The sequence below is a fragment of the Leuresthes tenuis genome, unplaced genomic scaffold (genome assembly GCF_036924035.1).
Source record: "Leuresthes tenuis unplaced genomic scaffold, fLeuTen1.0.hap1 SCAF_9, whole genome shotgun sequence".
In the NCBI taxonomy this organism is placed as follows: Eukaryota; Metazoa; Chordata; class Actinopteri; order Atheriniformes; family Atherinopsidae; genus Leuresthes; species Leuresthes tenuis.
In genome coordinates, this window is record NW_027325363.1 from 493,186 (window position 1) to 510,611 (window position 17,426).

The window sequence follows — 17,426 nt, forward strand, 5'->3', positions numbered from 1 at the left end:
CTGCTGCCCTGCTGCTGCTGCCCTTCTGCTGCCCTGCTGCTAGCCTCCTACTGCCCTTCTGCTTCCCTGCTGCTGTCCTGCTGCTGCCCTTCTAATGCCCTTCTGCTGCCCTTCTGCTGCTGTGCTGCTGCCCTTCTGCTGCCCTGCTCCTGCCCTTCTGCTGCCCTGCTGCTGCCCTCCTGCTGCCCTGCTGCTGCCCTTCTGCTGCCCTGCTGCTGCCCTTCTGCTGCCCTGCTGCTGCCCTTCTGCTGCGCTGCTCCTGCCCTTCTGCTGCCCTGCTACTACCCTTCTGCTGCCCTGCTGCTAGCCTCCTACTGCCCTTCTGCTGCCCTTCTGCTTCCCTGCTGCTGCCCTTCTGCTGCCCTTCTAATGCCCTGCTGCTGCCCTTCTGCTGCGCTGCTCCTGCCCTTCTGCTGCCCTTTTGCTGCCCTGCTGCTGCCCTTCTGCTGCCCTGCTCCTGCCCTTCTGCTGCCCTTCTGCTGCCCTGCTGCTGCCCTGCTCCTGCCCTTCTGCTGCCCTTCTGCTGCCCTTCTGCTGCCCTGTTCCTGCTCTTCTGCTGATGCCCTTCTGCTGCTATGTTTACTCTGCCCTCATCAGCCATCTTGGCTCTGGCTTCATCAGCTGTGATAGAACAGGGCAGCCATCTTGGGTGTGGTCAGCATTAGTTGCTATGGGCAACAGCTGTAACTGCCAACTGTCAACTGTCAAATCTGCACCTCACTTTGTCCCCTTAAAATCATGGGGTTTTCATATTGAGGCATAAGTCTGGAACAGACTTTCGCTGTTCGAAAAGTAGAAGTTGGATCCGAATAATTCTTTCACCGTGAGCGCCAGAAGGGACGGGGGAAGCCAGCGGTGTCATTTTTATTCTTCTATCACCCGTGGCTCCTTTATTATGGCAGTTTTAAAATTATTTTTCCGACTGATTTCAGGCCTCGCCCGTTTTATAATGGGATTTAATGTTCCCTCTCTGCGCTCAGAGGTGATTTGTGAGAAATCTGTGAGGCCCAGCTCAATGACAGTCACATTGGGTGAAAGAGAACTAAAATACCTACGTTTTGATGTATAATTTATCCAGATCAGGCAGATATTTTGGACGTGAGAGGCATTTGTTCAAGAAATGTTCTTTTAAAGATTTTTAGAGTGACAGTTACAGTGTAACTGACATGAGACGACCTCCTCTGGACACCTAAAACGTAAACTGCCGTTGTGTCAAAGCTGTATAAGCTATTGACAAGCCCTTTACCACAGTTAAAGCTGAGTCTTTCCTGTCACACACAAACTTTGAATGATGTGTGTGTGATGCTGTATGGCTGAGTTACGAGGCCTCCAATCTTTTAGGCCTTCTCCATTCATTTTCCCATTGACAATTTGCCCGCTTTTTCCCATTTATCCGCTATTCCTTTCGAGTAATGAGTAATGAGAAAAGTAATAGCACACTTCTGCCCATCGGCGCGCACGCAGCCATGTGTTTTTTATTTTAGTCGGACCTTCGCTGTGGGACGAGTAGCGCGCCGAAAAACGTGACGGAAACGGAAAAATAAGAAGTATTCACAATAGTAATATGTGTGCCCCTTTGGCATGTGGCACCCATAATTATAAGTTATGTATTTACTGTAAAAATGGGAGTGATGGCGGGGGGGGGGGGGGGGGGGGGGGGGGGCGGGGGGCTCAGGACTGCTATGAACTGGACTAATTTGGATTTGATTGGATTAAAATTAATTGGACTGTATCTTGTGGTTTGTGCGACCACAAAGAACCAGAACTGAACAAGTTACTCATTTAATATATTTGATTTATTTACCATATGTTTCATGGATAAGTACAATCTGAAGTACTTTACAACCAAAGGACAAACATTTAAAGACAACAACGGATAATTAAACAGGGTTAAGAGAGATTTTATAAAATGCCCTAAAATATTAAAAACAATTATTTCAAAAATCAAAATAGGGGCATAAGTGTCAAAAATATACGACAAAGTAAGAATATTAACACAAGTAGGAACCAGAAGAAAGAGGAACCAGAAAACTAAAAGCTCTGCCTTTGATTCTGGTCCCAGAACTGGGAAGTAGAATTTTATTTAAGATGTTTGTGCTGCAGAGAGGCAGACTCCCTCACGATGGCTCCATCAGTACCCCGGCTGCAGTCTTTCCAATCAGTTGAAGGAGTTTCAGGGAATTAAATTACATGAAATGCATGAAACTGTCCTCATACAACACAGAAAACACTGAGCAGGTCCAGACTGATGCCTCTTTCTGTCAGTTTAACCCGTCAGTCCTTATTGTTCGTCTGTGGACTCGTGTGTCCTTAAAAAGATCTACATCACTTAAAATAATACTACTAAGAAGTTTAGTGACATTTTGCTTCACACGGGCTTGGTGTTATCCGTCAGCTTCTTCCTATTAAATACATCTTTACATGAATTTCTGATTTTGGATGTTTGCATTCCATACATGAGAGGATTCAGAAGAGGCTGAAGGAACACAAAGTACAAAGACATCATGATTTGCAGCACGCTGGGAACATTGCTCATATCAAATCTACTCTGAAGTATTTCAAACAAGCACCCAAAGGAAAAGTTAAGGAGCGAAGCAAGATGAAGTGTGCAGGTGCTGGCAGCTTTCTGTCTCGTCTGTCTGGAACCAGAAGAACAAACTTTCAGGATCTTTGTGTAAGAAAATAAGATGGGAAGCAGAGGGACTATGACAGTGAGCATGGTACCAAAAAGTCCATAAATGTTGTTCACTTTGGTGTCTGAACACGCCAACTTAACAACGAGGTAATTACGACAGAACGTGCTGTTTAAGATGTTTCCGCAAAGTCTCAGACGGATGTTTAACATTAAAGCAGTTAAAAAGGACACAGAAGAGTACAACCAGATCCCAACGATGAGAATAAGCACCTTATAATGAGTCATTATCGTGTGATACTGCAGAGGATGACAGATGGCAACGTATCTGTCATAAGACATGATGGCTAAATTACAAAATTCTACTTTCACATAAGAATACAAACAGAAGATCTGCAGGAAGCAGAGAGGAGCAGAAACAGTGTGAACGTCAGAGAGGATCTGAATCAGCAGGAATGGAAACAGCCCTGAACTACCATACAGTTCATTTACAAACAGGCTGCACAGAAACAGGTACATAGGTTCATGGAGGCTCCGGTTCACACTGATAACCACGATGAGCAGCGTGTTGGAAACAATAATTGTAATGTACAGAACTGCAGTTATTATAAAGTACAAGTATTTCATTCTTCCAACATCCATATAAGCTCCAAGAATGAAGTATGAAAAAGGTGAGGATGTTGAATTCAACATGTTTCTCTTACTTAAAAGACAAAAAAGGGAAAATAATCACACTTACTTCTTAATTATCTGCTATTTCATCTGAAAAAACTTTTTAAGGAACGAGACATTTCTGTTGTTTACTGACAGATTACTCAGAGCTCACCTTCACTGAGAGAAACTGTGATAGTTGGAGTTGCTTCTTACTGCTGGCTGCTGCAGCATAGGGACAGTATTATACCTTCTCTGACTGAGTGGATCTTCAGGGCTGACGCCAGTTTGTTGTTGGAAACCTTGGTTTACTCCCAGAGCAGCACAAAAGTCTGAACTGCTGTTTTTTTTAGGTGACCTGACTGAAGGAGAACAACATCTTCTCTGTAGATTAGGAAAGGTGGTGAAAGAGGACACAAATGCAAGAATGCTTTAAGCAGCCATATACAAAACAGAAGAAGCATTCAATTATGTTTATGTGTCTGCGTTTAGCTTTTATCCAAAGCGACTTACAAATAAGGAACATTACAGCTAACATCAAAGCTAACAATAAGCTTCATGGAAGGAAAACCACCAGTCAGGCTCTGTCAGAGGTGACAGAGGAGAGATAGAGAGCATTTATAGATGGAAGTACAGGGTATCATTCCACCATCGTGGGACGACACATGAACAGAGTTTGGATTGTCTTAGGCGTGGTGTAGGAGCTGCTAGACGACAATCCTGGGACCAACGGAGGGACCCAGTTGGGACAGAAGCCTTTGCAAGAGCATTCAAGTAGATGGGAGCCGTTCCATTAAGCTCTTTGTAGCTAACATCAGGGACTTGGATCTGATGTGGGCGGCTAAGGGCAGCCAGAGGAGTTCAATGAAGTTTCACAGGCTGGAGACCAGTTAGGAGACCAGTTAGGAAACCAGTTAGGAAACCAGTTAGGAGAGCAGTTAGGAAACCAGTTATGAAACCAGTTAGGAAACCAGTTAGGAGAGCAGTTAGGAAACCAGTTAGGAAACCAGTTAGGAAACCAGTTAGGAAACCAGTTAGGAGAGCAGTTAGGAAACCAGTTAGGAAACCAGTTAGGAAACCAGTTAGGAAACCAGTTAGGAGAGCAGTTAGGAAACCAGTTAGGAAACCAGTTAGGAGAGCAGTTAGGAGAGCAGTTAGGAGAGCAGTTAGGAAACCAGTTAGGAGACCAGTTAGGAGAGCAGTTAGGAGACCAGTTAGGAGACCAGTTAGGAGAGCAGTTAGGAGACCAGTTAGGAAACCAGTTAGGAGAGCGTTGCAGTAGTGAAGGTGGGAGATGACCATGGCCTGCAGCAGCAGCTGGGGGGCATGTTGGGTTAGGTATGGTCTGATCTTTCTTATGTTTAGTAATGCAAAGTGGCACGAACGAGCAACCGAGGTAACGTGATCTTTGAAGGTTAGTTGGTCATCAATCATGACACCCAAGTTTCTAGCAACCTTTGATGGAGCCAGAGATAGGGATTCAGTTTGGATGCAGATGCTGTGGTGTATGGTTGGTTTGGCTGGGAAGACCAGCAGTTCAGTTTTTGGGAGGTTAAGTTGGAGGTGATGGGCTTTCATCCATGTTGATGTGTCAGAGAGACGGTCTGAGATTCGTGCTGAGACCGTGTGGTTATCAGGTGGGAATGACAGATAGAGCTGGGTATCATCAGCATAACATCGGTATGAGAAGCCATGAGATCGGATGATCTGTCCCAGTGAGTTGGTGTATATGGCAAAGAGAAGAGGTCCCAGTACTGAACCTTGGGGGACCCCTGTGGTGAGGTGGTGCGCTGCAGAAGTGTGACCAAGCCAGGATACTTTGAAGGACCGACCAGTGAGGTATGACATCATTAAAGATTCAGAGGTTCTGCAGACATCATGCATTAAAAACAGACCTGATTCTGTCCTGGAAATCACAGCATGGGCTCAGGAACACTTCCAGAAATCATTGTCTGTGAACACAGCTCAACCCACAGATGCAGGTTAAAGCTCCATCAGGCAAAGAAGAAGCCACATGTGAAAACTGGGGAGGTTGGGAGCAGACGCTTTAGAGCAACATCTGCTCACATCTGGACAACGTCCTCTTCAGGGAAGGCCTTGCATATTTCAGCAGGACAAAGTTAAACCGCATCCTGCATCTATTCCAACAGCATGGCTCTGTAGTAGAAGAGTCCAGCTGCTGGACTGATCTGCCTGCAGTCCAGACCTTTCATGTTTATGTTTATATATTATAAAGATAAAGTGCAGAGATAGAGGGGGTAGGGAAGTACAAGGTAAGTGCTGGGATAGGAGATGCTCTCTGAAGAGCTGGGTTTTCAGGAGCTTCTTGAAGATAGACAGGGACGCCCCTGTTCTGGTAGCGCTCGGTAGGTCATTCCACCATCGTGGGACGACACATGAACAGAGTTTGGATTGTCTTAGGCGTGGTGTAGGAGCTGCTAGACGACAATCCTGGATCGCTCTTGGTTTGCGTTACTTCAAGTCTGAAACAGCGCAGTTTGCTCGTTTTCTCATCAGTCAGCAATTGAGTCGTCTCACCGCCAACACTGCTGAAAAGTTGTTTACCCAAATTCAGCAGGAATAACCCTTCCCAGACAGTACAATCCATTCTCTCACTTGGACCTAATGACATTCTTGCCTAGAGACTCATCTTTACCTTTCGGCAGCCCTTTCCGTTCCATGTCCAGGAGAATCACCATCTCAGCATGTCAGTGTCTCTGTCCCCGTTTAAGGGTTCTGCCATCAATCACAATCCATTACAATTTGATGTCTTCTAAGTTCTATTGTGAATAAAACTGTGGTTTATGACACTTGTAATTGATTTCTTGTTTTTATTTTCACTTCAGACAACATCTGAACTCTTTTGGATTATTGGGTTGCAGACATTTACTTTTGGATATAAGTGCATGTTTACAACAGAACCTGGAACTAACTGGTTTGTTGTGGCTGATTCAGACATAAATATTCAGAAGTCTATGACTTCAATGAATCTTTTTCTCATACACACGGCTGAACTACCAACTACCAAACAGAAGAGGTAAAAGAATTGACCCCTGGTGGACTCCACAAGTCATGGCCACCCGCTCAGATTCATAGTTGCTAATTGTAACAAAATAACTCCGGCCTTCTAAATAGGATCTGAACCAGTTAAGGACCGCTGCCTCCCTTCATCCATCCATTCATCCCTTCATCTATTCCTTCATCCATCCCTACTTCCCTCCTTCCAGCCTTCCCTTCATCCTGCCTTTCATCCATCCCTCCCTTCATCCATCCATCCATCGTGCCGTTTTGGATGAAGTTACAAAGGTTTAGCACCTTCTTGGCTCTTGTTGTGCACTGAGCAGACCAGCAGGAATCTTGTTGGTCAACACTTGTGGTTACTTTGGTTTATGTCCCTTCCACTGATCCAATCTTTGGAGTTTTACAGTCTCAGATAGAAGCTCAGAGCTTATCAGCAGATTTGGGACTTTTCCGAGTGTTTCATTAGTTTATGGACAGCTGTCTTAGAACCGCTGTGGACTGGTAACTTTAAAGTGATGACAAAGAGTCAGATTAATCACATTAAATGCAACTGAAATACTTCAAAGTTTGTGTAAGGTTTGCTGTTGGTGTCATCATTTCTGGAAAACATGGACAAACACTCAGGTGTGTGTGTGTCCATGACCCTGAGGTGTGTGTGATGCCCTCTGTGAAGCAGCCAAACCACAGCTGAGCTCAGCTCGTGCTGATTGGTCTCTCTGGTTAACAGCTCCGACCTTAATGTGCCGCTGAGGGAATTAGAGGAAACTGTGGCTGATGTGAAGACAGCTCAGGGACAAACATGTTGATGACCTCTGATATACACAGATCCAGCTTTGCATCAGCAGCCTCTGAGGGTTTTACAGAGAGTTCAGCTGAGAGCAAAGTTAGTGCAGAAACTTCAGAACTTCTGATGTTCAGTAAGAAGTTAAAGAACCTTAGAAAGGTCAGACTGTGCAAAGACTTTTATCACAGGTCCCAAATCAGATTTCAGACGGTGGAGAAGCCTGCACACTCATGCTCACTCTCCAGTATGGGGTTTTGTTTCTTTGTACCATCAGTGAGCTGCTGCTAACTTTGTTCTTTGCATGTTTTTAACATCCTCAACAAACTCTGGAGTTAATGCTGCAGCAGTTTTGTCCCTTCTACTCTCCAACGATAACTCAAAGTAAGCTCCAATGGTTTTCAGGCCCCTTTCTGATTTCAGACCCTTTTGTTTGTTATCCTCTTTATCCTCATCTTGTCCCCTGCCTCAGCCGAAGTCAATGAACGCTGCTCTGCTATGATGCTTTATCCTCTGTAACTTTGGTCACTTTCTTTTCATTCCAGACAGTATAAATTTAAGACATGTCATGTTTTGTCTCATTAACTTAAATCCTTTGAAAATGATAATCCATCAGTTTTTAAATATCAGTTGTAAATATTTTCCCACTTTGTAATGTTTCCTTCTCCCAACACGTAAAAACGTTCTGAAGATACCAAGTGATGAAGACTTTCAGCTGTTATTTTGTTCCATTCTTCCTGCAAACACGTTGTGTCAAAGTTCTTGTTCCTGGGTTCTACCTGTGCATTCCTGGGTCCTCCCTGTGCATGCCTGGGTTCTCCCTGTGCATGCCTGGGTTCTCCCTGTGTATTCTTGGGTTCTCCCTGTGTATTCTTGGGTTCTACCTGTGTATTCCTGGGTTCTCCCTGTGTATTCCTGGGTCCTCCCTGTGCATGCCTGGGTTCTCCCTTTGTATTCCTGGGTTCTCCCTGTGTATTCTTGGGTTCTACCTGTGTATTCCTGGGTTCTCCCTGTGTATTCCTGGGTTCTCCCTGTGCATTCCTGGGTTCTCCCTGTGTATTCCTGGGTTCTCCCTGTGCATGCCTGGATTCTCCCTGTGCATGCCTGGGTTCTCCCTGTGCATTCCTGGGTTCTCCCTGTGCATGCCTGGGTTCTCCCTGTGTATTCCTGGGTCCTCCCTGTGCATGCCTGGGTTCTCCCTTTGTATTCCTGGGTTCTCCCTGTGTATTCCTGGGTTCTACCTGTGTATTCCTGGGTTCTCCCTGTGCATGTCTGGATTCTCCCTGTGCATGCCTGGGTTCTCCCTGTGCATTCCTGGGTTCTCCCTGTGCATGCCTGGATTCTCCCTGTGCATGCCTGGGTTCTCCCTGTTTATTCCTGGGTTCTACCTGTGTATTCCTGGGTTCTCCCTGTGCATGCCTGGATTCTCCCTGTGCATGCCTGGGTTCTCCCTGTGCATTCCTGGGTTCTCCCTGTGCATGCCTGGGTTCTCCCTGTGCATTCCTGGGTTCTCCCTGTGTATTCCTGGGTTCTCCCTGTGTATTCCTGGGTTCTACCTGTGTATTCCTGGGTTCTCCCTGTGCATGCCTGGATTCTCCCTGTGCATGCCTGGGTTCTCCCTGTGCATTCCTGGGTTCTCCCTGTGCATTCCTGGGTTCTCCCTGTGTATTCCTGGGTTCTACCTGTGTATTCCTGGGTTCTCCCTGTGCATGTCTGGGTTCTCCCTGTGCATGTCTGGGTTCTCCCTGTGTATTCCTGGGTCCTCCCTGTGTATTCCTGGGTCCTCCCTGTGCATTCCTGGGTTCTCCCTGTGCATGCCTGGGTTCTTCTTGTGTATTCCTGGGTTCTCCCTGTGTGCATGCCTGGGTTCTCCCTGTGCATTCCTGGGTTCTCCCTGTGTATTCCTGGGTTCTCCCTGTGCATTCCTGGGTTCTCCCTGTGCATGCCTGGGTTCTCCCTGTGCATTCCTGGGTTCTCCCTGTGTATTCCTGGGTCCTCCCTGTGCATGCCTGGGTTCTCCCTGTGCATTCCTGGGTTCTCCCTGTGTATTCCTGGGTTCTCCCTGTGCATTCCTGGGTCCTCCCTGTGCATTCCTGGGTTCTCCCTGTGTATTCCTGGGTTCTACCTGTGCATTCCTGGGTTCTCCCTGTGCATTCCTGGGTTCTCCCTGTGTATTCCTGGGTTCTACCTGTGCATTCCTGGGTTTTCCCTGTGCATGCCTGGGTTCTCCCTGTCTATTCCTGGGTTCTCCCTGTGCATGCCTGGGTTCTCCCTGTGTATGCCTGGGATCTCCCTGTGCATACATGCATGCCTGGGTTCTCCCTGTGTATTCCTGGGTTTTCCCTGTGTATGCCTGGGTTCTACCTGTGTATTCCTGGGTTCTCCCTGTGCATTCCTGGGTTCTCCCTGTGCATACATGCACGCCTGGATTCTCCCTGTGTATTCCTGGGTTTTCCCTGTGTATGCCTGGGTTCTACCTGTGTATTCCTGGGTTCTCCCTGTGCATTCCTGGGTTCTCCCTGTGCATTCCTGGGTTCTCCCTGTGCATACATGCACGCCTGGGTTCTCCCTGTGTATTCCTGGGTTTTCCCTGTGTATGCCTGGGTTCTACCTGTGTATTCCTGGGTTCTCCCTGTGCATTCCTGGGTTCTCCCTGTGCATACATGCACGCCTGGATTCTCCCTGTGCATACATGCACGCCTGGATTCTCCCTGTGCATGCCTGGATTCTCCCTGTGCATGCCTGGGTTCTCCCTGTGCATTCCTGGGTTCTCCCTGTGTATGCCTGGGTTCTCCCTGTGCATCCCTGGGTTCTCCCTGTGTATTCCTGGGTTCTCCTTGTGTATTCCTTGGTTCTCCCTGTGCATGCCTGGGTTCTCCCTGAGTACTCCAGTTTCCTTCACCATCCCAAAATATGCATGTTAGGCTAAGTGGTTGTTAATTGACTGTAGGACTCAGTTTGAGTGCCCATAGTTGTATGTCTCGTCTGTCTCTGTGATGAACTGCTGTCTCTGAGCTGCTCCACAAAGAGAATCAAAAAGTCTTTTGTCCCCCTGGCCATAAGACTGTATAACTCTTCGGGATTCAGGAAAAACAACCAGACACTGGACACTGGAGGAAGGGCAAGTTATCTGAAATGAGAAGAGAAGTCAATATTTCAAAATAAAACAGGAAGTGACAAGACAATACATGAAATAAAACCTAAACCTAAACCTAACAACCCTTAAAAGCGCCGAGCCTTGTCAGGCGGACAGCCGGATATCCGGCGGCCCGGACATCCCTTCAGGGCAGCGATGCGCGGTTAAATTCTTTCAGTAACAGTCCAGGTGCACCCTGGCAGCAGAGAGTATGGGCGTGGGTCCACCCGGACTCCCACTATTGATGGTGAGGACAAGGCTGTGCCCCCTTGGGCCTCCGTGGCCGAGGTCGAGGACAAGGCTGCGCCCCCTTGGGCCTCCGTGGTCGAGGGCGAGGACAAGGCTGCGCCCCCTTGGGCCTCCATGGCCGAGGGCGAGGACAAGGCTGCGCCCCCTTGGGCCTCCGTGGCCGAGGTCGAGGACAAGGCTGCGCCCCCTTGGGCCTCCATGGCCGAGGGCGAGGACAAGGCTGCGCCCCCTTGGGCCTCCGTGGCCGAGGTCGAGGACAAGGCTGCACCCCTTGGGCCTCCGTGGCCGAGGGCGAGGACAAGGCTGCGCCCCCTTGGGCCTCCGTGTTCGAGGTCGAGGACAAGGCTGCGCCCCCTTGGGCCTCCGTGGCCGAGGGCGAGGAGGAAAACGATGAGCCTACCTGGGCTTCCATAGGCGTGGGCGAGGACGAAACTGTGCCCACCCGGCCCACCCCCGGCGACGCCCACAGCCCCCTCCGAGAGGAATATCTTCCAGACGTCCCTGAATTGGGGTGGGTGGTCGGGACTCTGACCGCCGGAGCAGGCATGGTAGTGTTAACAGGAACTATGGTCGTGTTAACAGGAACTATGGTCGTGTTAACAGGAACTATGGTCGTGTTAACAGGAACTATGGTCGTGTTAACAGGAACTACGGTCGTGTTAACAGGAACTATGGTCGTGGCAACAGGAACTACGGTCGTGGCAACAGGAACTATGGTCGTGTTAACAGGAACTATGGTCGTGGCAACAGGAACTATGGTCGTGGCAACAGGAACTACGGTAGTGGCAACAGGAACTACGGTCGTGTTAACAGGAACTATGGTCGTGGCAACAGGAACTACGGTCGTGTTAACAGGAACTATGGTCGTGGCAACAGGAACTACGGTCGTGTTAACAGGAACTATGGTCGTGGCAACAGGAACTATGGTCGTGTTAACAGGAACTATGGTCGTGTTAACAGGAACTATGGTCGTGTTAACAGGAACTATGGTCGCGTTAACAGGAACTAAGGTCATGTTAACAGGAACTACGGTCGTGGCAACAGGAACTACGGTCGTGTTAACAGGAACTACGGTCGTGGCAACAGGAACTATGGTTGTGTTAACAGGAACTATGGTCGTGGCAACAGGAACTACGGTCGTGTTAACAGGAACTACGGTCGCGTTAACAGGAACTAAGGTCATGTTAACAGGAACTACGGTCGTGGCAACAGGAACTTTGGTCGTGTTAACAGGAACTATGGTCGTGTTCACAGGAACTATGGTCGTGTTAACAGGAACTATGGTCGTGTTAACAGGAACTATGGTCGTGTTAACAGGAACTACGGTCGTGGCAACAGGAACTATGGTCGTGGCAACAGGAACTATGGTCGTGTTAACAGGAACTATGGTCGTGTTAACAGGAACTATGGTCGTGTTAACAGGAACTACGGTCGTGGCAACAGGAACTTTGGTCGTGGCAACAGGAACTATGGTCGTGTTAACAGGAACTATGGTCGTGTTAACAGGAACTATGGTCGTGTTAACAGGAACTATGGTCGTGTTAACAGGAACTACGGTCGTGGCAACAGGAACTACGGTCGTGTTAACAGGAACTACGGTCGTGGCAACAGGAACTACGGTCGTGGCAACAGGCTCGGACGAGGAGGACCCCGGCGGAAAGACCAGCTCGAAGAGGGCCGGCGGAGTCAGCAGGCTGTAGCATGGCAGCGCTCAGCTTGGACGTGAAGGCAGGCTGAGAGGAAAGCGTCACAGGAGCAGAAACGGGGCAGGTAAAAGAACAGGTATGAGTCTTATGGGGTCCGACCGAGACCTCGGTCGAGTCCATGCCAGGCACGGCGGTGGCGGCCCGTGCAGACCTCCGCCCAAATACCTCCTCTTTGGCTGCTCGGCTAACCCTTTTCCGCCACTGAGGCCAAAACGGAAAGGTCCTCAAAAAAGTCTAAAAGTTCGGCGGACGCCCTCATCTGTCGGAAGGGGCTTGTGCCCTTCCTCTGGCAGGCACGAAGGGCACCGACCAGGCCAATAAACTCCTGGAGCTCAGCGGTGTCCATGACAGAATCCTGACAGATCTATTCCGGTATGTGAGTGATGAATTAACACCGTTTTTATTTCGGCAGTGTAAACAGGGAAAGATGGGTGAAACTGTCCATTAGGGAACTTAATGTGTGGGGATCTCAGGGTTCCCATTGTTGCATTGTTTTTCCAAAATTAAGTCAAAAGTTCAAGCGAGTTAAGTGTGTATCATGTGTATCATCAATTTCCATCAATAGAGTTTGTTCTGCAAAGTTTGTTTTTATTTCAGGATCAACCGTTAACGGTAACTGTCCCTTTGATGATGGCATCAGCCTGGTGCTGTGGGAGGAAACTGGAAGGTTTAAAAGAAGCAGAGGCAGACTACCTGCTCAGTTCACAGGAACTCTCTGTCTTCACACACCATAAATTGCAGTTTCTCTCCTGGTTACTCTGATTTTAACAGCAAAAGTCGGATGTAAATGTTATATGAATTTCTAAGACAGTTCTTGTGATTCAGTGAAGGAGCAACATGAGATAATGATAAACTCTACTCAGGTTTCATATTTCACTCTCGGTGCTTATTTTGATACCAATCAGTTGAAATACTTATTCTTCTTTATCATCATGTGTTGGTATCTTATAATAGTTGGTTCTAACATTCTGCTCATCGTGGTTATCAGTGTGAACCGGAGCCTCCATGAACCTATGTACCTGTTTCTGTGCAGCCTGTTTGTAAATGAACTGTATGGTAGTTCAGGGCTGTTTCCATTCCTGCTGATTCAGATCCTCTCTGACGTTCACACTGTTTCTGCTCCTCTCTGTTTCCTGCAGATCTTCTGTATCCACAGCTATGGGTCCATAGAATTTTCCATCTTGGCCGTCATGTCTTATGACAGATATCTTGCCATCTGTTATCCTCTGCAGTATAACACAATAATGACATTTCAGAGGGTTAACATTCTTACTGCAGTAGCCTGGTTTCCTGCCTTACTTCTGATTATGATTTTAATATCACTGAGTTTCTCTTTGCAGCTTTGTGGAAACGTCATTAACAAAGTATGTTGTGACAACTACTCTATTGTTAAACTGGCCTGTGCTGACACTACAGTCAATAATATCTATGGACTTATTATGACAGCTATCATTGTTTTTGGTCCAGTCCTTTCAATTCTTTACACATACATCAGGATCCTCAAAGTGTGTTTTTCTGGATCCAAACAGACTCGACAGAAAGCTGTCAGTACCTGCACTCCTCACCTGGCGTCTCTGCTCAACTTCTCTTTTGGAGTTTGTTTTGAAGTGTCACAGAGCAGGTTTGATATGAGCAGAGTTCCAACAATATTGCAAATACTTCTTTCTTTGTACTTTTTAACATGTCAACCACTTTTTAGTCCTGCACTGTATGGCCTAAATATGTCCAAAATACGCAGCAGGTGTAAAAGTCTGCTTTCTTTCACATGTTGATTTGTTCTTATTGAATCATGATAAAAACACAGAGATTTGAGTGAAATAAACTTGGTCTTTAAATTATATAAGAAAATAATTGCTTTGATGTTTCAATTCAAATAGATTCAATTTAGAAAGTTTTTATTCTTGTAAAGCACTTCAAATGATTTAAAGTGATTCAAAATAAAATGTAGAACATTAAATATAGACTTTAACAGGCTATCAGCTATATGTTGAGTCCAGTCCATCTGCAGTTAACAGTTACCCAAGTGATGAATGTCACATCTTTATATTGCAATACTTTAAGTCATATTTGTACCTTTTACTGACCTCAGTATTAGTATTTTTCCACTTCCTGTTATTCTGTAAGTTTCTTGCAGAGCATCGGGATGCATTTCCATCGTAAAAATATATAATAATATGTAAAAACACTTTTCTGTATTTTCATATTTTACGTACAACAGAACAACAACAAAATAAGAAGACAAAAATTAAATGGTGACAAAGTAACAAACAAACTAAGAAAGGACAACATGGTGATGTAATCACTGACATGAGTGTACAGTTGGTTTTGGTCATAATGTAAACTTGTAAGTTTAGAAAAAGAAAAAAAACGATGATGATAATAGTGAGAATGAATGAATGATACTCTATTAATCCCCTCAGGGAAATTAGTTTTTCAAGATGAATTATTGTTAACAAAATGAATAATTATAAAATAGAATTTTGGCAGCTTCTTTCAAATGCTGGCATCCCCCAGTGGGTCCTCCAATTACTGCAACAGTGGGCATGGACAACCTTGAGGCCCCAGCTACTGAAAGCCACATCCGCAGTGGAGGTCCTTAACGTGGTCCATTTCTAGCCTCCCCTGGTAGATGAGGAGAATTCTTCCATTATCCCTCCACCAGATGTTCCCAGTTCACCCTCACTACCTGGTTGAGGTTACCAGGTCTGTCCAGCAGTCTTCCCCAGCAACAAATCCTACTCACCACCAGGTGGTGAACAGCTGAGAGCTCTGCCTCTCTCTTCACCAAAGTGTCAAGGACATACGGCCACAGGTTTGATGACACAACTATAAAGTTAAACACTAGAAAATTTCTGAAGAAATTTTGATGGGTGCCAAGCTGTTGCCCGTCTTCTGCCTGTCTTCTCAGACACAGAGAGACTGAGAGAGCTGCTAGTTGCCAGATACTTCAAATCCAGTGTTAAATATGAGATTGTGGCATGTTCTGGTGAAATCTGCCTGCTTTCGACATATAAGGCCCAGTTGATCTGTTCAGAATAATGGAAAACATATGAGTCAGCGGCTGGCATGAACCTATTATCACAACTGATGTGTTGAAAGTAATGGAAACATGAGTTTGTGCGCGCTATCGCGCGCATTTGTCTCGTCAGCAGCTGCCATGAACCTGTTAATCTGTTCAGATTAATGGAAATTTATGAGTTAGTGCGGGCTATCGCGCGCATTTGTCTCACGAGCAGCTGGCATGAAGCTGTTTAACCATGTTGGCTGCCCTGCTGCTGCCCTCCTGCTGCTGCCCTTATGCTTCCCTAATGCTGCCCTAATGCTGCCCTTCTGCTGCCCTTCTGCTCTTCTGCTCCTGCCCTGCTCTTCTGCTGCCCTTCTACTCCTGCCTTGCTCCTGCTGTCCTCCTGCTCCTGCCCTTCTCCTGCTGCCCTAATGCTGCCCTTCTGCCCTGCTCCTGCCCTTATGCTGCCCTCCTGCTGCCCTAATGCTGCCCTCCTGGCTTGCTCCTGCCCTCCTGCTCCTGCCCTCCTCCTGCCATCCTGTTCCTGCCCTCCTCCTGCCCTCCTGCTCCTGCCCTCCTCCTGCCCTCCTGCTCTGCTCCTGCCCTCCTCCTGCCCTCCTGCTGCCCTAATGCTGCCCTCCTGGCTTGCTCCTGCCCTAATGCTGCCCTCCTGCTGCCCTGCTCCTGCCCTCCTGCTCCTGCCCTGCCCTCTTCCTGCTGCCCTCCTGCTGCCCTAATGCTGCCCTCCTGGCTTGTTCCTGCCCTCCTCCTGCTCCTGCCCTGCTCCTGCCCTCCTGCTGCCCTCCTGCTCCTGCCCTCCTCCTGCCCTCCTCCTGCCCTCCTGCTCCTGCCCTCCTGCTATGTTTATTCTGCCCTCATCCGCCATCTTGGCTCTGCCCTCATCAGCTGTGATAGAACAGGGCAGCAATCTTGGGTGTGGTCAGCATTAGTTGCTATGGGCAACAGCTGTGACTGCCAACTGCCAAATCTGCACCTCACTTTGTCCCCTTACAATCATGGGTTTTTCATATTGAGGCAAGTCTGGAACAAACGGTCGCTGAAAAGTAGAAGTCGGATCCGAATAATTCTTTCACCGTGAGCGCCAGAAGGGACGGGGGAAGCCAGCGGTGTAATTTTTGTTCTTCTACCCCCCGTGGCTCCTTTATTATGGCAGTTTTAAAATGATTTTTCCGACTGATTTCAGGGCTCGGCCGTTTTATAATGGGATGGAATGTTCCATCTCTTCGCTCAGAGGGGATTTGTGAGAAATCTGTGAGGCCCAGCTCAATGACAGTCACATTGGGTGAAAGACAACTAAAATACCTACGTTTTGATGTATAATTTATCCAGATCAGGCAGATATTTTGGACGTGAGAGGAATTTGTTCGAGAAATTTGTTTTAAAAGATTTTTAGAGTGAGGATTAGAGTGTGCGGCTCATGAGACGAGGTCCTCTGGCTCCATAAAACGTAAACTGCCGTTGTGTCAAAGCTGTATAAGCTATTGACAAGCCCTTTACCACAGTTAAAGCTGAGTCTTTCCTGTCACACACAAACTTTGAATGATGTGTGTGTGAAGCTGTATGGCTGAGTTCAGAGGCCTCCAAGGGGAGGCAGTTTGGGGCTCTTCTCTTCTCTTCTCCATTCATTTTCCCATTGACAATTTGCCCGCTTTTTCCCATTTATCCGCTATTCCGGTCGAGTAATGAGAGAGAAAAATACAAGCACACCTCTCCCCACCGGCGCGCACGCAGCCATGTGTTTTTTATTTTAGTCGGACCTTCGCTGCGGGACGAGTAGCGCGCCGAAAAACGTGACGGAAACGGAAAAAACGAATATGGTGTTTGTAATGGACTAGCCATGACCAGCACATAAACAAAAGACCACTCGGATTCAGATCAGGAAAGCCATTCCTTTCAATCACGCATCTTCAGGTCACTCCATCATTGCCAACATGGGCATTGAAATCCCCCAGGAGAACAATGGAATCCCCAGGTGGCACCACCTCCAAGACAGAATCCAGAGACTCCAGGTAGGTTGAGTAATCTGAGCTGCTGTTTAGTGCACAAACAACAGTCAGAACCTTTTATGACCTTAAGTCGCGGGAGGAAACTCCAAAATGTAGGCACTCAGCAGGTTTGTAAGTATGACGTGAGGTAGTATAACGATCCATGTCCCAAGAGGCCGTTTGCAACTGGGAATCAGCACACCCAGGCTGTTTTTGCCTGCCTCCCAGCTCACACTGTAC

At 47.3% G+C, this 17,426-nt stretch overlaps 2 protein-coding genes across 2 annotated transcripts; one reads left to right on the forward strand and one right to left on the reverse strand.

Annotated features, from left to right (window-relative positions):
* Positions 1–2,368: 2,368 nt before the first annotated feature.
* LOC140314486 (olfactory receptor 56A4-like) lies at positions 2,369–3,325 on the reverse strand. The gene has a single exon (XM_072392706.1). It carries the CDS (start codon positions 3,323–3,325, stop codon positions 2,369–2,371), a length of 957 nt encoding a protein of 318 aa, XP_072248807.1.
* Positions 3,326–13,021: 9,696 nt separating this feature from the next.
* LOC140314487 (putative olfactory receptor 1F12P) lies at positions 13,022–13,948 on the forward strand. The gene has a single exon (XM_072392707.1). It carries the CDS (start codon positions 13,022–13,024, stop codon positions 13,946–13,948), a length of 927 nt encoding a protein of 308 aa, XP_072248808.1.
* Positions 13,949–17,426: the final 3,478 nt, after the last annotated feature.

Coding starts and splice junctions, on each gene's coding strand:
- LOC140314486 (XM_072392706.1), bottom strand. CDS start 3,325: ATGTTGAATTCAACATCCTCACCTTTTTCATACTTCATTCTTGGAGCT.
- LOC140314487 (XM_072392707.1), top strand. CDS start 13,022: ATGATAAACTCTACTCAGGTTTCATATTTCACTCTCGGTGCTTATTTT.